Here is a 21,745-nt window from a genome sequence, read left to right as displayed (position 1 = left end):
AAATAAATAAATAAATAAATAAATAAATAAATAAATAAATAAATAAAGGAGAAGTGCAAAGGCCAATAAACAGATACCCTTAGCAAGAACGTCACCTTGCCCCTGCTCAGCTGGGTGTGGCAGACTGACGCTGTCCGCAAGCGAGACAATGCCTGAGAGGACACAGGGGAGGTGGGAGAAGGAGTAGAGAGAGGAGACGAACACCGCCAACTCCTGATTGTCTGCTCCTCCCCTGGCTCCACCCATCCCCACCTCTTTGGCCTCCTGGCCCCAAAATAAGACCCTGAGCCTCAGTTCCTGCTCTTCTGTAGAGCTGGGATGTACCTGGATTCTTACCGTGACCCTATTTCAGGACCAAGGACAGCACCAGCTTCGCCTACCTAACCCAGACGGACCACCCCCCCCCCCCCCCCCCCCCCGCCCCAACCGTTTGAATCTCTCCAGAGACCTGAGTGTCACTTGGTGGATGGAACCCCACCCCCGCCCCCGGGGGCTACCACTTACCAGCCCCCAGTGCAGAGTGGAAGGAGCCTTGGGAAGGGTCTGGTGACAACATATGTCAATGATGCTGGTCAGAAGTGTCGGGGATCTTCCAGGGTATGCTGCCATCCTCAGACTTGAGTTCTTCATCCCCTACAGGTGTTAACTAAGGATTGAGTCCTGTCCCGAGGTGAGGATGGTTTAGCCAGGGGTGTTCCCAGTAATTAGATGGAATTAACAAAGTGAGTCTCATGGCACCATTGGGAAGAAAGCATTAATCACTCAAAAAGAGGGCCCTTATGGCATTTTACAGCTGTTGCGAGACCATGGGAGAAACAAACTTTCTTTTTAATTTTGTAGCTCTTCCCTATGCAGCCTCATCCCCACCCATCCCTGCAGGAATGTTTTCTATCTTTCCCCATCTGAGCTGATTTTCACCCTTTCAATCTCAGACAGGTTTTTTCTCTTTCTGCATTCTCTCATATTTCTGTCTGGAGCCTTCTGTGTCTTGCTAGGTGGTCTGAACCAGTCCAGTGCTCCCACCCCAGCTCTGCCCAGACACTTCCTTCAGTTACTATCCCAGGCTGTCCTGAGCCCCAGAGTCCTGAAGCGGCAGGAAGTCTGGCTTGTGACAGGGCTGGAAAGAGGAACAGCATGCCCTCCCAACATTCCCCTATGTGTGCCCCTCTGTGGGTCCTCACCCTGCTCAGGAGTGCCCACTGGGGGCTGGCTTCCTCCTCCCCTGTGGTCTCTATAGAATCTACTACACCATTTGATCTCCCAAGGGTCTACTGCACCTCCCCAAGAAACCCCTCATCGGAGTCCCCCAAACACGAGAACAGCGTTGATCAGCTGGTCACTCCCAGAGGCAGCATTCTACAGGACTCTGACCTCACTCCTTTTTCCCAGGCAGGGTTGGGGTCCTCTAGAAAAGGAAGGATGAGAAAAACTTGAGCTCCTTTCTTCCTTGGGACAGGAGAAGTTCCTGCATATAGGAGTCTGAAAGGAAGGGAAAGACACAGGGACAAATTTGTTCATTTGTTCTATCAAAGGATAATTTATTTTAAAAAGATAAAATTATGACTCATGTATACATATGATGAGTATGTGTTAAAGATTTTTTATTATGGTAAAGAAACACGTAACATGAAATCTACCCTCTTCATCAAGTTTTAATTGTACAGTATTGTTAACTATAGGCGATACATCGTACAGCAGATCTCTAGAACTTTTTCCTATTGGATAACTGAAATTTATACCCATCGAACACCAATTCTCCATTTTATTTAACTCATTAATTGGAGATCCAGGCATAAATGGACGAAGCACAAATTTATGTGGAGTAAAATGATGTTGAAATGAATTTGTGAATGCATGAGAAACTGGCTTGTTGGAGCGATTCAAGTGGCCCCCCAGTGGACAGAATGTGCATGTCTGTGCACATGAACTATTTGCACTATTAATTATCTACAAATTATAGCAGTGTAAAATAGTTCAAAGGCAATAAAATACTAGAATCAGATAACTCCGGAAGGGTGTGCTCTAAAGACGGCACCGTTTTCCATTGGAAACAGCCAATAATCTCATCTTGATTATTCTAAATTTCCTTACAATTCTTAAAGGAAATGTTTATTGGTTATCTGATGTATGCCAAACATCCTTCCAGGCAGAGTGGATTCAGCAGGAAATGGAAGAGGTATAAGATCCTTTGTGAAGCTTACATTTTAATGGTGGTAGAGACAGCAAAGAATAATTAAGTAGATTTAGTATTACATTGGCTGGTCATAGGAGTTTTGGAGAAAATCAAAACAAGAAAGACACATAGAGAATATGCGATAAACTATACTCTTTGATCTTTTGACCATGAACATTGCCGTCGAGAAACTGATATTTGAGTATGTACACATATGCACACATGCAGTAAGCACCTAAGAGACGCACACACACAGGTCAGACAAGCACGCACAGAGACCACAGGCACACATATAGATACACACACAGACACATATAGACTTCAAATATATACACAGATGCACCCACTTCAGACGCACACACAGGAACCGCAAACACAGGCACACACCTATATACACAGACCAAAGAAACACATTCACACACCACAGACATACACATAAGAGACTACAGACACAAACACATGCATCTACACAGACCCACATACCACAGATACACAAAAGCCACAGACACACTCACATCACAGCCACACAAAATGAGGCGTCAACCTTTGGCTCCCTGGGAAGACTGGGGCCCTGGTTCTCAAGCCACCTAGAGCCAATGTCCCAGCAGGAGAGAAAGGCCAGGGATGCCCTGTGTCTCTGGGATACTTCCTACCATTTGCAAAATCTTTTCATTCTCAAACCCACCTCGCCTGTCCACTGACATCCCCATTCACCTGTCCTTGCTGCCCATGGTCCAGTGGACCCCATGACCTCACAACCCTGGCTACTGGCCTGTGTTCGGAGCAGCAGTTGTGTCCACACTTAGGCTGACCACTAGGGAAAGGTCATGGAGGTGTGGTTATCTTTCTCCAGTCTTTGGAAAGACTGAGCCATGAAGCCAGGACAGGTGAGAAAGGAAATGAACTCACCTGTGAGGAGTGAGGAGTGAATAAGTAGGCGGCAAAGAGGAGTGGGCTCTGGGGTCACAGCCAGTGTGGGAGGCCCAGGTGCTAAGTGCCTTCTGTCCCTGAAGCTCCCCCTTGATCCTGCTCTGAGGATCCCATGGGGGTGTGAGTGGAAGTTATGGGAAACACAGGGAGCCCCTAAGAGGTGTCTGAAATGTCCTTCCCCTGCTCCTGGGCTCGTTCCAGCCCCGATGAAACATCCATTTAGATACTCCAGCCCCTGCCCAGACCCCAGGCTCCCTGAGGGAGCTCCTGAGATGCCCTCCTGGAAACTTGTATGTGGATGAAGGGACATGGGCAGGAGGGAACCAGGGTCCCCTGCAAGTGACTGCAAGGAGCAGCGTTAGCTGCAGAGCTTATCGGCTGGCCCAGTTACCATCCACTTCCCCAAAAGAGGAGGAGGAGGAGATGTGTTGAAGGAGTCCAGACTCGAATTTCCTTGGACCCTGAATCTGAGAGGTCAAAGAACTGACTGAGGCAAAGGAACTGGCCAGGGGCTGCTGCCAGAGCTTCAGGGGACTCCCCGTCTACTCACACCACGCCTTTGGCTCTGGTCCTGCTCTCTGGAGGTATGAACTTACCTCCCAGACAACCGTGCTCCTCTTCCACTCCCAGAACACCTCTCCCACCCGCCCCCAAAGAACTTCTTCACTCCCTCCTCTGTCTCCCATGGCCCTGTCTGTCCTCCATGCTGGGTCATCCCTGACCACACCAGGCTGTGAATGTGTCTCTGTGCTCCCTACCGGCCCCAGCTGTTGCTCCTCCAGGATGGGCCTCATCTAGCCCAGCCCCCCAGGACACTCTGCTCAACAGATGGGAGACAGGTGCCCAGGGAGCAGGAACAGCAACAGGCTCAGCCAGCAAAGGGACCAGCACCAGCAGAGGCCTGTGGAGCCTGTCCTGTCCTGGGGAGAGGATAGGAAGTGTGGTGGGGGTGAATTAAGAGCCCTGCAGAGTCCAGAGCTGGTGCACAGAGGAGCAGCAGAGCTTCTGCCAGTTACCAAAACTTTCTCTTTCCTTTTCCCCTCCCATCCTCACAGTGGCCCCATCCTGAAGACTGGCCACTGGCCACTGTGTGGTCTGTGTCCATGGTGAGTCAGACCAGGCTGCTCGGAGCACTTTACTAGTATGAACATGTTGAACCTTCTTGGTGACCCCACGTATTAGTCTGATCATGCTGCAATAACAAAATACCACTGATGGGGTGGCTTCAATAAGAGAAATGCACTTTCTCACAGCTCTAGAGGCTGGAAGTCTGAGGCCAAAGTCTCGGCAGGACCAGCTCCTTCTGAGACCTCTCTCCTTGTCTTGCACACAGCCACATTCCCCTCCCTGTGTCTTCACTTGGTCTTCCCTCTGTGCATGTCCTAATCTCCTCTTCTTATAAGGGCACCAGTTCCATTGGATTAGGGCCCACCATAATGACCTCATTTAACTTAATTACGCATTTAAAGGCCCTATCAGACAGACAGTCCCATTCAGGGGTATTGGGGGTTAGGGCTTCAACATATGAATTTTGAGGGGGAGCACAATTCAGCCCATAATGCCATGTGAGCATAGACACCTGGCTGTGCACAGAGTGGTTAAGTCCCTTCCCAAGGCAGCACAGCAAGTGTTAGGGAGCCAGTCTCAAGCCCAGGTCCATTCAGCAGCAGAACCCATACCCCTGACACCTTCACTGGAGGCCTCAGATGAGGAAGCCACAGGGAAATCTTGACCACCAGTTGCTTCTTAGTGAGGGTGGGACTCAGAACAACCACTGAGGAATGGGCAGGGCCAGACCCTTGACCTTCAGGATGGCCACAGCTGCATCTGCAGAAAATGCCCACTTCTGTCCTCGTATTGGATTCTCCCACAGACAAGGACCAAGGATTGGGATCCCTCCATGTGACCAATGAGGAAACTGAGGCTTGGAGGGGAAAAAGACCAGACCTCCTACCTCCAAAGCCAGGGTTTCCCTAAACTCATGCTGTGCTGTCATCTTGCTCCAAATGCCTTGTTGTCAGGCCTGGCCTGTGCAGTCTGCACCAGGGGTGCCTGGAGCAGGGGGCTGTGATCAGGTCAGGAAGCCCCAGGACCATGTGTGGGGACACCTCATGCCCCCTTGGAAGCCTGATCCCGTTCACTGTGGCCATTTACACCTGGGAGCTCACCTTCTGGCTGCACAGAGCAATAAGCTTCCTACAAGCCCCTGCCTGCACTTCCACCATCCCACACTGTCCCAACAGGAGCTGGAAGGGCCTGGGGTTGCTCTGCCTCCTCAGGTGTTAGAGACGTTCTCAAGGACAGAGAGAAAGTCTATCCAATTGTCCCCTTTGACTCCACTCCCCTGAAAGGAGTAGATGCTTGAGATGCAGTTGTGTTCATTCATTGACTAATCATCACTTCTTTCACCCGGTGCTGGGGACACTCTACGCCATCTTTCTCACCTCAAGGTTCCCCTGCAGCCTCGTTCTGAGCCCCATACCTGGTGGGACTCAGCCAATGGGGCATCTAGAAGGTGTAATTGGCCAGGTAGTGCTTGCTTTCCTGGGGTGGAATGTGGGGCACGAGGGACAGGCTGGTGAAAATCTCAAATGTCTGTCGATAAGTGAATAAATAAAAGATTACAGGATATCCACGTAATGGAATACTACTTAGTAATCAGACGCTATGAACTAAAGAACCATGCAACTTGATCTATTTCAAAAATAGTATCTTGAGTGAGAGTATCTAAACACAAATGAGTACATTTCTAGGAAATTCTCAAATAGATAAAGTTAATTCACCAAGATAGAGAGTTTATCAGTGGTTACCAGGGGTGGACGCGGGGACGATGAGCTGCACATACGTGTGGGTTGTCTTTTTTGGGGTAATGGAAACGTCTATCTCCTGATTGTGGGGTCATAATCTGGCTGTATATGTGTGTCAAAATCCATAAATGTAAATTTCAAGTGGGTACATTTTATTTTATGTAAATTATAAGGTTCCTTAAAGAAAAACAGTGAGAACTCACTGACCCTTCCAGTCCATGAACGTGGTATAACTTTCTTGACTGTGAAACCAGTTGTATTGGGGTTTCCATTATGTGCCACATTACTGCTTTTTTGATAACCTAGAACTAGTATTATTTGACTTACTGGAGACTCAATTCCTTACATATCAAATCAAAGTGCAAAATCTCTCTCTGTCAGTAAGTTTGAAGGAACAGTTATCTACTTACTACTGTATTTGAAAGGTTTTTACAAACAGATGGTGGCAAATGTATTTATGTCACAGGTGTCAAGAATTTCCCAGACGCACATGATACAGAGTGAGATGCAAACCACAAGAGCTGAACCTAAAATTTTAATTGTAGCTGTATCTATCTTCCACTCAAGGTCTTGGAAACATTTTGTCTTGTGAGCCACAAGTAATCGTGAGAAGATGTTTATATGACAGGAAGTGCTCATCTGTATGATGAAGATCTAAAAAGAATTCACTCCAGTCCACAAATCACTGAACGGCCACATTCAGGGAAAAGGAGTTTCCTCTGCACTGGCTCCTAGAACATGTGCTCTCATTTTTGTTTTACATGAAGATGCTACATGTTTTTTGTTTTGTAGATGCCACTGTAACTTCATGAATCAGCATACTAGAAGTGAAAAAATAAAATCCCATACTCACATTTTAGAAAATACTCAATATCCTACTGGCACACACAGGAAACTCACCAGGGGCTGTAGCTGTAAAGCCCAAGAAGACAGAGTGTCTAGGGAGGGAGTGACACCACCAGGTGGGGAGCATCTCCGGGGCATGGACCAGGTGGGTCATCTCCCTTCTTATCTCCAACCATCCTAACACCAAGATGCTCACTAAGTGTTTGGGGAATGAATGAATGAATGAATGATTGAATGATTGGCTGCTGCCTTCATGTCACCTGGAAACTCTTTCTTTCCTCTGTCCCAGACACTCACAGAGACCCTAAAGAATCCTACACCAGGCAGGACCAACCACCTGAGCTCTAGATGAGACCAGACCCTCCAAGATCAGGCAAGAGGTGGCCAGCTCCTTGGTGTAGACCACAGTGCTCAGAAAAGCATCCCAGATGGGAGGCCCCTAGAGTCACCGTGTCTCATCCTCAGATGTCCTCAGAGATCCTGGTCCAGGCTCTGGGGCAGGAGGAAACCCCCACATTGGGACAGGATATAGGGTCTGCTCCTCTCTGGGTGGGTCTTGGGTTGTCTGGGTCATGAGGTGTCTGCCTGCTCTGCAAAATAGGGGACAAGCTCGAGCCTGCACTTCCTCTTCTGGGAATGGCCAAGGTCACTGGCTCCTCCTGAGCTTCCTGTACGTCTCCCAGCAGTGCTGCCTCCAATTGCCTTCTTCTCCTTTCAGACCCAGGACTGATGTCCAGACCTTGCATCTCAGAGATGCTGCCACTGCTGCTGCCTCTGCTTTGGGCTGGTGAGTGGACTGAAGGGAGAGGGGGCAGGTGGGGAGGGGGCTGACTCTGACCCTTGCTTCCCCTCAGGGACCCTGGCTCAGCATGAAAACTACCAGTTGGAAGTGCAGGAATCCGTGACGGTGCAGGAGGGCCTGTGTGTCTCCGTGCCCTGCTCCTTCTCCTACCCCCAGGACAAGTGGAATAACTCTGCCCCAGCTCATGGCTACTGGTTCCAGGAAGGGGCAAATGTACAGCAGGATGCTCCTGTGGCCACAAACAACCCAGTTCGTAAGGTGCAAGAGGACACCCAGGGCCAATTCCACCTCCTCGGGGACCCCCGGACCTACAACTGCTCTCTGGACATCAGAGACGCCAAGAGGAGGGACAATGGTAGATATTTTTTCAGGGTGGAGAGAGGAAAGGAAAAAGGGAATTACAAATCTATCCATCTCTCTGTGTCTGTGACAGGAAAGAAGCAGGTCCCAGGAATCACCACAGGGGACAGACACAGGGGTCCCAGCGGAGGGATGGGATGCAAGCCGTCTTCGGGGAGGAGATGGGGATGCAGTGTGTTCAGGGCTCAAAGAGAGGAGCTGGGCCACTGCCTGAAGCTTCTCTCAGGACTGCACCTCAAACTCTCACTGCTGATCCCCGTGCCTCCCCTCTTCTTACCAGCCCTGACCTACACGCCCCACATCCTCATCCCGGGGACTCTGGAGTCTGGCCGCCCCAGCAACCTGACCTGTTCTGTGCCCTGGGCCTGTGAGCAGGGTACACCCCCCATCTTATCCTGGACATCAGCTGCCCTCACCTCCCTGGGACCCAGGACCCACCTTTCCTCAGTGCTCACCCTCACCCCAAGGCCCCACGACCTTGGCACCAACCTCACCTGTCAGGTGCAGTTCCCTGCAGCTGGTGTGACTATGGAGAGGACCATCCAGCTCAACGTCACCTGTGAGTGCTGGGCCAGGTCTCCTGGTCCCTGAGAGTGTGGGGGGCAGGAAGGCAAGACTGGCAAAACTTGTTCTTTTATCTTTGGGGCCTGGCTAATTAGGGGACCTGAAAGGATGCAAATCCTGTCCCTCCTGCATTTCTGTGGCTTCTGGGGGTTGAGAGGACGCCTACACTTCTTTCATCCCACCCTCCCACTGGAGGGGGAAACACCCTCTTCTCATCTTAAGTCCTCCAGAGAACCCAGAGATGTGTGCCTGCCTGAGGGATGGCCCAGGTAGGAAGGAGCCCCCTCCCATGGGACCTTGACTGGGGTGGGGTCTCTGCCACGTTGGGTCAGAGCTGGGCTGTCAGAGCTCAGATCAGGGCTGGGGTTGGGAACTGTGGTTGGACTTGAGAAATGCCCGTCAGGGTTCCTTCCTCAATATCTTCCAACTCCAGTCTTGCCAAGAAGACTTGCAACTTCCTCCTTCCCCATCAGAAATGTGCTCTTTATCTTCCTCCAGTCACTGAAAGCCTTGGGAGAATTCATTACTGACTTTATTTTTTTAGAGCTGTTTTAGGTTCACAGCAAAATAGAGAGGAAGTTAGAGAGTTTCCCTTGTACCCGCTGAAATTTCCCACACATGCACGGCCCCCCACTATCAACATCCCCCACTAAAGGGTACGTTTGTTACAACCAATGAATCTACATGGACACGTCATTATCACTCAAAGTCCATCTTGGTGTTGTACATTCTATGAATTTGGACAAATGTGTGATGACACGCATCCACCATTGTAGTAGCATACAGAGTAATTGCATTGCCCCAAAATGGTCTTTGTGCCCTTTTTTGACTGTCAAACCCCAGCCCTCCCCTGATTTCTCTCTGGAACCCAGCTAGCCCTACTTCTTTATTCCCATGGGTAATGGCTTCTGGTCCCCTCACTGGACAGTGAATCCTATTAGGGCCTTCTCAGTGGTTCCCATCAAACTGTTGACAGGTGATGCCCAAGGACACATCTCTCACCCTGGGTGTTGGGTTCCCAGGAGGCATGGCGAGGCAGTGTATGGAGAGGTATCAGGGTCTGACCCGAAGTTCTGAGAACTCCCTGCTTCCACCCCTTTCTGGTGTCATGAAAGATGACCTTTGACTTGAGGGATGTGGCCAGTGGAAGAGAGCAGAGGAGATTTGGACACTCTCCCTGGAAGGAAGGAGGGACAAAGACTTCCGTATCCTTTAAAGCTCTGTGTGTGTTTCTCCATTTTGAATTCCCCTGAGGCCCAGACCCTCACTCTCCTGCTGTGGCCAGGTCTGGGAGCTTTTCTTGCAGAAAGACCCTGGGTGGAGACGAATCTGGGTCTCGGAAGAGATGGAAGTTTCTGGACACGAATGTCAGGGCTGGATAAGAGGTGTTGCACAGACGGTGCCGTTATGGAGAAGGCTGAGGTCCTAATGGGTGGGAGAAGCTAGGGGCTGAGCTCTGTATGGGAGGGAATGTGGTCCCCTCTCTAAGTGCTGGAGAGGAGGGCACACATGTCTGTTTATAAAGATTGCAGTTCACCTAAATTTTCTCTTGCCCTCAGGGGAACTGGGGACCAGGGAAGGAGTGATTCAAGGGGCCATTGTAGGAGCTGGTGTCACCGCTCTGCTCGCTCTCTGCCTCTGCCTCATCTTCTTCATGTGAGCTGGGTTGGGTGTGAGCCAAGAGTTGGAGAAGAGGAGGGTTGTGTGGGCCCAGAGCAAGGGTGGGGGTGCAGTGATGGTGAGAACCCAGCTGGAACCCTTTGAACCAAGCATGAGTGTGTTCCCAGCCCTGGTTCCAGAAATCCAGGAGCTACATAGGGTGGCTGGTTAAAAAGTCTTGTTATGAAGGCTCCTGGGCTCAGCCCATCCGCAACCTGCCTTAGTCCCTCATGCCAGCCTCAAAAGAGTGACCTGTGTCAAAGACCCTGCTGTCTCCCACCAGAGTGAAGACCTGCAGGAAGAAAGCAGCCAGGACAGCAGTTGGAGTGGATGACATCCACCCTGCTATTGAAACATCTTCCCTGGTGAGTGACGTGGGCATCCTGGAATGCACATCTCCCTGGGTGGCCCACAGTCATGCTCCATTAGGCATTGTCCAGAAAAAAGTCCATCACCTTCCTGCTTGTTTGAAAATGTAAGTTTTATTATTACAGTCATCTGCCACATAACAATATTTCAGTCCACAATGAACCACACATACAATGGTGGTCCCATAAGATTAGTACCATACAGCCTAGAGGTGTAGTCGGCTATACCACCTAGCTTTGTGTAAGTACACTCTAGGATGTTTAAACAATGATGGAATCACCTAAAGATGCATTTCTCAGAATGTATCCCAGTCGTTAAGCAATGCATGACTGTATTTGCCTATGTGAGGCCAACAGATCAAGAGACAGTCATTATTCACAGTTCCCAAGAGGACGGGGAAATGCCACACCACACAGGGCCATGCAAGGAAGCACCAGGGTTAGTCAGGAGGCATAGGGAGCAAGGAGAAAATGTGGGCAGGAACCTTGATTGTGGTTTCCATGGGAAAGGCAAGGTGAAGACAAGTAGGTTTAGGACTGGCTGGCTTGAATAACTTCAGCAGACTCTGGGGTGCAGGTGCTGTCTCTAGTGTCTGCTACCTGGCCTGCAGTGATTAGGGTGGGAGGATAGCCTGGAGTGTAAGACTTGATCCAGGAAGTGGTTGGGGAGAAAGCTTTGGACTTGTAAGTTTGCAATACGAAAGGTAAGCTTGGGGTGGACCCTTTACCATTTTTAGCAATTGGCTAGCCCCAGCAGGGGCAGTTCCATGGTCAGAAAGCCTTAGATGTCAAAAATCAGGAACTCGTGGTTAACGTGCCTCAAAACATACTTATTCTGGGCTCTCCATCTCACCAATGGCACTCTTGTCCTTGGCCCCCAACCACAGACTTGGTCTTGTTCCGCCCCAGTTCTTCATCACCTCTTCCTGGTCCTACAGGCTGCAAAGTGTGTTTGTGATTCTGTTGAATACAGCTTAACACAGCCACTGCCTTTGAGCAGAGCTCCCCTCTCAGTCTTTATCCAGCTGCAGCCCTCCCACCTCTCCGCCCCAGCACATTAGCATTACCTCCATAATGAACGCACTGCTTCTCCACACTGCCATACGACGAGCGTCCAAACAATTTGGTCTGGCATTTGGTGCAGGAAAACTAGAGTCACCTCCACTGCTTCACTCCTCCCACACGGGCTTGCTCACCTCCAGCAGAGCAAGATTTTTGCATCTCAGAATCATTGCTCGGCTGTCCTCTCTTCCTCACGTGCCTATACCAACCTGTCCTACTTCTGCTCATCCTTTGAGCTCTGACTTTACCTATTTATTTAACTCTGACTAATGTGGACACAGCTACGGGATTTTTGAGCACATGGTCAAAATCACCTGAGCACTCATCTACTCATTCAGCAACGATCTCCCACTTGTCGATTGTTTTGTGGGATGCAGCAATACCTGTACTTTGAAAAATTCACAATTTACAAATGCAAAATGTACCTGCTGTTAAGGACTTACATTTATTGTGGATGGGATGTAAATGATGAACAAGGAAGTAGTGAAAATTTACAGGAAATAAGTGCTCCGGAGGGAAATGAAATGAGCGAATGGGGAGGGATGGTCTGGGTCTGGAGCCTTTGAGAAAACACCTGCGGGAGGTGAAGGAGTGTGATGTGAGCCCTGAGAGAGGATCACTGAGGGCTCTAAACAGACAGAACAGCAAGTGCTAGGGCTCTGAAGTTGGGGCATCCCTAGTGTATTGGAGACATAGCAGGTAACACAGCGTTCCTAAAGCAGAGCTATATGGGGTTGGGGAGGGAATGAGGATGGAGAGGTATGGAGGTTGCAAATACCACAGGGTTCTGCAGTTCACCATAATCACTTACGTATTTTGAGAAGATTGACAATTTCTGTGTGTGCCTCTGTTAGTACTCACACAAAACATTTCATTTCTGACACCCTGCGAGTGGAGGTTTTCCCCACACCAAGCAAATCTCAGTGCCATCAGCTGATCGTCATACAATTTAAGTCAATTGTGACACTGTCTACTAGGATACACCATCAGATTCCACAGGTTAAGAGCTCAATGCCACAAGATTGCCCTTCACCCCCACTTCAGATGTCAATCACAAGTCCAGGTCGTCACCTGTGCTTCTGATCAACTGGCTGTAAATTGCAGGTTCCTGCGACCTCTCCTTAGGTTCATTCAGTTTGCTAGAGTGGCTCAGAGATTTCAAGAAAGCAGTTTACTTTCTGTGTATCAGCCTATTGTAAAAGGATATGAGAATGGATTTCGATGAACAGCCAGATGAAGAGATGCATAAGGCATGTTATATGAGAAGGGGAAAGGAGCTTTCATGCCTTCTCTGGGAGAGGTACTCTGTCAGCACCTCCACGTGTTCACCAACCTGGAAGCTCCCTGAATCTCACACTATTGGGATTTTTATGGAGGCTTCACCATGTAGACGTGAGAGAATATTAACTCCATCTCCAACCTCTCTCCTCTTTGTGGAGGATAAGTGATGGGGCTGTAACTTTCAAGCTTCTAATCATGGCTTGGTCTTTCTGGTGACCAACCCCCATCCACGGGTCATTCAGAGTCACTTCCTTAGAACAAAAGGCACTCCTGTCACCCAGGAAATTCCAAGGGATTTCGGAGCTCTCTGTCAGGAACCAGAGTCAAAGACGAAACATTAAAACAGGAACTGGTGGCTTGCATATATATATATTCTATTATTTCACAGAAATGACCCGGCACTTATTTTAATGAGATCACTCTGGGTGCTGTGTTGAGAAGCTCTGTAGCAAGATAGAGTAAAAGACAGGAGAATAAATAAGGAAGACACTCAGATAATCTAGGGAAGAGATGATGCAGACTGTATTAGTTTGCTGGGGTCGCCACAACAAAATATCCTAGACTGGGTTGCTTAAACTTCAGAGATTTATTTTCTTACAGTTCTGAAGGTTGGAATACAAGATCAAGGTACCAGCAGGGTTGGTTTCTCCTGAAAACTCTCCTTGGCTTGCAGATGGCCACCTTCTTGCTATGGGCTCACATGGTCTTTTCTCTGTGCACCCACATTCCTAATGTCTCTTCTTCTTCTTATAAGGATATAAGTCATTTTAGGCCTTACCCAAATGTCCTCTTTTATAATTAATTACCTTTTTAAAGGCCCTATCTCTACATAGAGTCACACTGGGGTTAGAGCTTCAACATTGAAGATGAGGGAATGCAATTCAGTCTATAAAACAGACTTAGTCCAGGGTAACAATGATGAATCTGGTGTGAAGGACTCAGATTCTGGACACATTTTGAAGGAGGTGCCAACAGGATTTCTTAATGGGATGGTAGAGTACATGTGATCAAAGAGAGCTCACTGCCTCTACCCCATCGATGTCAAAGATGAGTCCATAGATCTTCATAGAGGTCAGAGATGCCCATAGATGCTCTAGATGGCCATGATGTCAAACGTGAATCCACAGATATCTGAGATATTCATAGATGTTCCTAGATGTCAAAGATGACTTTATAGAAGTCATACTTGCCCATAGACATTATATATCTCCATAGATGTCAGAGATGACTTCATACATGTCATAGATGTTCATAGATGTCAAAATCCATTGACATCCATAGATGTACATAGATAGCCATAGATGTCGATTAATGTCCATAGATACCAAAGATGACTCCAATGTGGCTGCCTTGAGCAACTTAAAGAATTGAGTTGTCAATTCCTGAAATTTCCAACTCTGCAGGAGGAGTATATTTTCAAGAGATGATAAAATGTTGATCTTGTTACTATAAGTTTGAGGTACCTCTGAGACTTCCGAGTGAAGATGAAAAGTAGTTGGCAAAAGTTTGGAGCCCAGTAGAGGGGTCCAGGTGGGAGACACAGAGGTTTTGGAGTCCTCTGCATCAAGGTCTGATAGTGGATGGAACCACAAAGAAGAGAAGGGGTCCACAGACAGAGTCCTGGGAACCACCAGCATTTAGAGTCAAGGACATAAGGTGAAAATAGCAAGAAGACCACTTAGAAAGAATAAATGACCATGTAGGGTTGGGCCCTGGTGTCCAAGAGGAGACAGAGCTTCAAGGAGGAGAGAGTGCTCATTTGTTCCAAATGTTAAGAAGTCCAGTATTCTAGGGTCTGAGAAATAACCATTTAAATTTCTCTAAGTGGTGTGACAGCTGATCCTAACAAAAGCAGATCTGGTGGCCTGGAGGAGGCAGATGTCCTGATTGGACTGAGTGTATGAGAGAATTGGAGGAGAGGAAATGGAAAGACACTTGAGAAATGTCGCAGTCAATCTAGAGCTGAGCAATGATTCTGCAGCAGAAAATGGTCGTCCTCCTACATCCCCTGGAATTTCCTGAGTGACAGCACTGTCTTTTGTTGCAATGAGGTGACTCTTGGCGAGATCCTGGATAGAGATTTTCATCCCAGACTCCATTTCCAGTCACTGGAGAGGTACTGGAAAAGTAGTTAATGACTGATCTTGCCTTTGTGGAGAAGCCTCCATGAAAATCCCAAAAGTGTGGAGTTCAAGGAGCTTCCAAGTTCGTGAACACATGGAAGTGCTGGGAGGGTGGTGCTCCCAGAAAAGACATGGGAACTCCATGTACCTTGTACCTTGCCCTATGCATGTCTTCCTCTGGCTGTTCATCTCTGCTCTTTATCATATCCTTTTATAATAAGCTGGTACACAGTAGGTAAACTGTTTTCCCTAACTCTCTGAGCCACTCTAGCAAATTAATTGAACCCAAGAAGGGGGCTGTGGAACCTTCAATTTATAGCCAGTTGGTCAGGAGCCCAGATGACAACATGGACTTGTGGCTGGTCTCTGAAGTGCTGGGGGAGGCAGTCCTGTAGGACTGAGCCCTTAGCCAGTGGGATATGATGCTATCTTTTTATAGCCTCAGATTTTCAACTGTAGGACAGCCAACTGGTGTCACAGAGCATTCCTTGCTGTGGGGAATAAAACCCCACACCTCTGGAGTCAGAAGAGTTGTGAGTGTGATAGTAGAGAGTGAAGGAGAGACACATAGGAGGAGTAGATTTTCATAAACACCTTCTTGTGTATCCAGTGCCCGGTGCATAGGAGAACTCAGCGAGACCATGATCAGTATCTGTGTGACCTTGGGAAGTACCTAGCCCCTCTGAGACTTAGCTTCTTGCTCTGTATAATAATAATATTTTCCACGTGAATCTGTGTGAGTGTTCAGAAGAATAGGAAAGCAACCAATAAGTGCTATACTTGTTGGATAATTATATTAATGGGATTTAAGAAATGTTTGATAAAAGGAAGGAAAAATGAATAAATGTTGTGTCAGAATCAAATTCACTTCACTGACCCTCTCTCTCTTCTCCCTGCCCCGCCCCCATTCCTGTGCTCTGACCACCTTTTTTCCTCTCCACACAGGGTCACCAGCAGGAGCCCAAGTCAGACAGCCCTGCTGACCCCACGTGCTCCGCAGGGACCTCCTCTGCCTTGGAGATGGAGGAGGAGCCGCATTATGCCTCCTCCAGCTTTCACAGGGTGAATCTTCAGGAGGGCACCTAAAGGACCCAGTGAGGAACCAATGGGAGCATCAGGCTCAGCCAGAGCATCCATATCCCCTACAGGAAGTGGGGTCCAAATTCAGGTTCTTGGAAACTTAACATCCCCATAGGCAATAGGTTTATAAACTATTGTATGTTAGTCTCCTGCTATCCTGAAACTACTTCAGGCTTTGCAATCAGAGAGACCTGGGATCTAATCCATGCTCTCTTATTTATTAAGAGGAAAACATCAGGGAAGCCACCCTACCCTTCCACGTCTAGCTTTGCTGCTTTGTGAAATGGATGTAAGTCCTACCTCTCTTGGTTGCTGTGAGGATTAAATAAAAGTACATATGGGAAACACCCAGCAGAAGTCCTGGAACATTGTGAGAGTTGGGTGCATACTGGTCCCTTCTCCCTTGAACAGAAAGTCCATAGTGACATTTCAACCAGAGGTCGGGTGTGCTCTGTCCCAAACACCACATCAGCCACATGTCAGTTCACTCTCTACTCAAAGCCCTCCCGTGGATCCCTTCCCTGACTTGATCTCCAGCATCACCTCTCTCCACTCCTGAATCTTCCCTTTCTATCCTCCCTGCCTCCTACTAGTCCTACAATGAGAAAAATCAGATATTAGTGTTCAGAAAATTTCCTAAAACTCACAGATGACTGTAATTAAAATACTTACCTATCTCCTCAGCTCAAAAGAATAATTTACAAGCTTCTCATTTTGACATTCTAAGTCAGGGTCAGGAAACATCTTTAAAAAGGATCTGGTAGCAAACATTTTGGGTTTTACAAGCTGTGTGGTCTCTATCACAGCTATTCAACTCCATGCTTTAGCACAAGAGCAGTCACAGAAGACCACAAATAAATTAACATGACTTTGTTCCAACAAAATTTTATATACAAAGAACAAAGCTGGAGGCACCTCAATCCCTGACTTCAAAACATACTACAAAGCTACACTAATCAAAACAACATGGTATGGATACAAAAACAGGTGCATAGATCAATGGAACAGAATTAAAAGACCAGAAATAAAACCACACATCCATGGACAGCTAATCTTCAACAACGGAGCTGAGGGCATACAATCGAGAAAAGAAAGTCTTTTCAACAAATGGTGCTGGGAAAACTGGACAGTCACATGTAAAAGAATGAAAATTGACCATTCTTTTTCACCATTCACAAAAATAAACTCAAAATGGATCAAAGACCTAAAGGTAAGACCTGAAACCATAAAGCTTCTAGAAGAAAATATAGGCAGTACACTTTGACATCAGTATTAAAAGGATCTTTTCAGATACCAGGTCTTCTCAGAGAAGGGAAAAAATAGAAAGAATAAACAAATGAGACTTCATCGACTCAAGAGCTTCTTCAAGGCAAGGGAAAGCAGGATTGAAACAAGAAACAACCCACCAATTGGGAAAAATATTTGCAAGTCATATATACAACAAAGGGTTAATCTCCATAATATATAAAGAACTCACACCACTCAACAACAAAAAATCAAACAACCCGATCAAAAAATGGGCAGGAGACATGAACAAACATTTCTCTAAAGAAGATATATGGATGGCCAATAGGCACATGAAAAGATGTTCATCATCACTGATCATCAGGGAAACGCAAATCAAAACTACACTAAGATATCACCTTACACCCATTAGAATGGCAAAAATAACCAAAGCAAATAGTAACAAATGTTGGAGAGGTTGTGAAGAAAAAGGAACCCTCATACACTGCTGGTGAGAATGCAAACTGGTGCAGCCACTATGGAAAACAGTATGGAGATTCCTAAAAAAATTAAAAATAGAACTACCATATGATCCAGCCATCCCACTACTGGGTATCTACCCAAAGAGCTTGAAGTCAGCAATTCCAAAAGTCCCATGCACCCCTATGTTCATTGCAGCATTATTTACAATAGCCAAGACGTAGAAGCAACCTAAGTGCCCACCAACTGACGATTGGATAAAGAAGATATGGTGTGTATATATATATATATATAATGGAATACTACTCAGCCATAAAAAAGAATAAAATCGTCCCATTTATAACAACACGGATGGACCTTGAGGATATTATGCTAAGCGAAATGAGCCAGATAGAAAAGGACAATCTCTGTATGACTCCACTCACATGTGGAAGTTGAGCATGTGGACAAAGAGAACAGATTTAGTGGCTACCAGCGGAAAGGTGGGGTGGGGGGTGGGCACAAAGGGTGAAGGGGTGCACCTACAACAGGATTGACAAACAATAATGTACAACTGAAATTTCGCAAGGTTGTAAACTATCATAAACTCAATAAAAATTTAAAAATAAAATAAAATAAAAAATTTTATATACAAAGGCGGGCAACCCGTGGACTATAGTTTTCTGATATCTATTCTAGGTGGTTCTTTATCTCACCCTGCCTACTTCTCCGTTGCCATAGGTAACCCATAAATCCCTCAAGTCTTTCACTAAGTATATGTATTTTGATGAATTCCTCACTGTCTTTGTGCATCCACGTCGTTCCTCCAGGAAGGCCCATCACCATGTTATCATCTGGCTAACACCTTCTTATCCTTCAAAATGAGCTGAGAAATATATGTCTTGGTTGTAAAGGTAAAGGGAAGCAAGAGCTCATATTCTTCCTCCCAGAAAAACCTAATATTTAATTTTAATAAAAATCAGTTGCAACAAAAAGAGCCCAAAATTCGCTAACAACATTCAACCTGTCACAGAGAGAAAACCTTATGACATAAATTCATAAAAAGACACATATAAACAATACGGAGATTCTGATGTGGTGTAACACATGCCTGATGCCTAACTTCCTCCTGCCCTACATCCAGAAAGGAGAGGTGGGTCAGACTTCTGTTTATGACAATATCAGGGTGAGTCATGTCTTTCAACCCATGTATTGAAAATATTAAAAATTCACAGACCTACAATCCAGACCAGATGGCATCGACCCATTGTCCCCTGCTTTTCCCCTCTATTCACAACTGTAAATCCTGTAAATGGTGCAAGACATAACCAAAGGAGAATTCTGGAAGGTGGTAAGAAGGTGGTGAGCTGATTTAGGACCCCAGGACTGGAGGAACAATACAAGCAGGGCATCTCGGTCCCCCACCCAACGGAGTCAGGACACTCAGACTCACCGTTTCCCAAATCCTGGCTGAGAAAAGGAGGCAGCCAGGCAGGCTCATCCCTCTCCTGGATGGAAGGATAAGCCCTCTGACTATATCAGTTGAGTCCTACACCACCAGCGAGGGGGATCCATTGGAGCCAGAAATAAGTGTCCAGGAGGCAGTTACCTTCCCCTCAGACCTGACACTATCCTCTCCTGCCCAGAGGCGCTGGGGCAGGTGGACAGGATGGAAGAAAGGGATCGAGGCACAGTGTCTGATACTCCTGACTCTGACACTCAGTATTCTCCTTGGTCAGATGTGAAGACTAGCCTCCTCACTCTCATAGTTCTTGTTTATTTTGTTTTGGTGAAGCTGGCATGAAGCAAGCTATTTAAAGTAGCAGTACAGATGTTGATAAACAGAGGACCTGAGCAAGAACATCCCCTTGCCAAGAGGCTGAGCCAGGGGTCAGATACACATGGTCCACAGGAGGCACAATGCGTGAGAGGAGACAGGGGAGGTGGGAGAAGGAACAGAGAGAGGAGACCAGCACCACCCACTCCTGATTGTCTGCTCCTCCCCTGGTTCCATCCATCCCCACTTCTTTGCCCTCCTGGCCCCAAACTGGGACCATAAGCCACTTCTCAGGCCCATTTGCAGAGCTGGGAGCTACCTAAGCTCAAGCAAGTCCCTGTTTCAGCACCACGGACAGCACCAGCTCCCCGCAGCCTGCGTCTCCCCAGCGGTCACAGTGCCACCTGGTGGTTGAAGCCAACCATTCACCAGCCACCCATGCAGAGTGGGAGGAGCTTGGGGAAGGATCCGGTCACTTCCTAGGTCAATGACGCTGGTCAGGGGTATGCAGGACCTTCCAGTGTGTGCCGCCATCTTTAGATTGAGGGATGGACTGCTGTCCTGAGGTGAGGACTGTTTTCCCAGGAGTGTCTCCAGTAACTGGATGGAATAACAAAGCCAGTCCGAGGGCATCATTGATTAGAAAACATTAATTCCTCACTTAGGGGCTCACTATGTTATTGTACAGCTGTTGGAAGGCCTTAAGAGAAATAAGCATTCCTTTTAATTTTGTAGCTGTCCCCCTATCCAGCCTGAACAACTGCAGGAATGCTTTCTGTCTTTCTCCATCCGAGTTGATTTTCACTTTCAGTCTGGGACAGATTTTTCCTTTTTCCACGTTTTCTCACATTTCTGTCTGGAGCCTTCTGGTCTCTCACTAGTTGGTCTCAGCCTCTCCAGGGCTCCCACCCTATATCTGACCAGACACTTCCTGCAGTTACTAGCCCAGGCTGTCCTGAGCCCCAGAGTCATGAAGCGGCAGGAAGTCTGCGTCCTAATACAGCTGGAAACAGGAACTTCACGCCCTCCTGAAATTCCCCTAACGTGTGTCCCTCTGTCAGTCCTGACCCTGCTCAGGTGTCCCCACTGGGAGCTGGCTTTCTCCTCCCCTGTGGCCTCTCCAGGATCTGCTACATCAGGCAATCAGAGTCCTCCCCAGGTAACTCCATATCTCAGTTTCCCAACACCAGAACATTGCTCGCCAGCTCATCACCTCCAAAGCCTGCATTCTTCAGGGCTCTGACCTCACTCCTGTTTTTTGTGGTAAGGTTGGGGCCTCAGAAAAGGAGGGATGAGAAAATCTTGAGCCCCATTACCCCTCTGGAAAGGGGAAGATCCTGCATATGGGAGCTCTAAAGGAAAGGGCATACATGGGGACACCATGATCATTGTCTCCCAAACCTCTCTCCGCATCCCCAACGCACCCCTGCACATCAGGGAAGCACTTTGCTGAGCGGGCCCTGCCCCTACACAGAGAAACAAACTAACGAACTTGTTCACCTCTCACTTCCGGGCTCCCAAACTGTTCTCTGTGGTTGTGAGTGAGGAGATGGAGGGAGAGGAAAGATACATACACATAAGTTTCTTTACCAAAATTAAAGCAATGCATTATGCAAGAGCCTGCTACTTGTGTATTTACCTGATGTAGACTTGGGAAGCCTGTCATTGGGCACATATCCATCACCTGCTATGTAAGTTATCATTACTGTGTGCAAAGCAAGTCTACAGTGCCTGTGAGAGACGCACATTCTTGTCTCTAAGGACTCACTTTCTATATTTGGAACTTAAGTACACAGTTAAGGAGACTCGTCGTCTCACCTGCTCTCTGCCCAACTCCAGTCTGTTCTACACAGAGAAGCCAGAGTAAATTCTAAAAACCCAATGGTGTCCCTTTTCTGCTTCTAACTCTCCAGTGGCTCCCACTTGCTAAAATGGAAATAGCCAAAAGCCTTTAAGTTGAGCCCAGGTGTTACATGGTCCTCCTTATTTGACCCACAGAGACCTGTATCTAGTGCCTAGAACACACTGCAAACCAAAAAGCCAACACGTGCTCAGAAGCACAAGTACACACAAATTTGTTCATTTATTCTATCAAAGGGTAATTTTTTTAAAAGGTAACATCATGGCTCATACAGATATAAAATTAACGCGTGTTAAAGATTTTCTTATTGTGATATAAAAACACATAATATGGGACCTACATTCTCCAGTAACTTTTAAGTGTAGAGTG

General features: G+C 47.4%; 1 protein-coding gene across 1 annotated transcript; it reads left to right on the top strand.

Annotated features, from left to right (window-relative positions):
• Nucleotides 1–7,509: 7,509 nt before the first annotated feature.
• Nucleotides 7,510–16,061, top strand: LOC124250328 (myeloid cell surface antigen CD33-like). Its single transcript, XM_046682133.1, has 6 exons — nucleotides 7,510–7,543; nucleotides 7,611–7,988; nucleotides 8,196–8,477; nucleotides 10,042–10,138; nucleotides 10,425–10,506; nucleotides 15,921–16,061. The coding sequence occupies exons 1-6, from the start codon at nucleotides 7,510–7,512 to the stop codon at nucleotides 16,059–16,061; spliced, it is 1,014 nt and encodes a 337-aa protein (XP_046538089.1).
• Nucleotides 16,062–21,745: the final 5,684 nt, after the last annotated feature.

The sequence above is a fragment of the Equus quagga genome, chromosome 13 (genome assembly GCF_021613505.1).
Source record: "Equus quagga isolate Etosha38 chromosome 13, UCLA_HA_Equagga_1.0, whole genome shotgun sequence".
In the NCBI taxonomy this organism is placed as follows: domain Eukaryota; kingdom Metazoa; phylum Chordata; class Mammalia; order Perissodactyla; family Equidae; genus Equus; species Equus quagga.
This window is presented reverse-complemented; position numbering and strand designations above follow the sequence as displayed.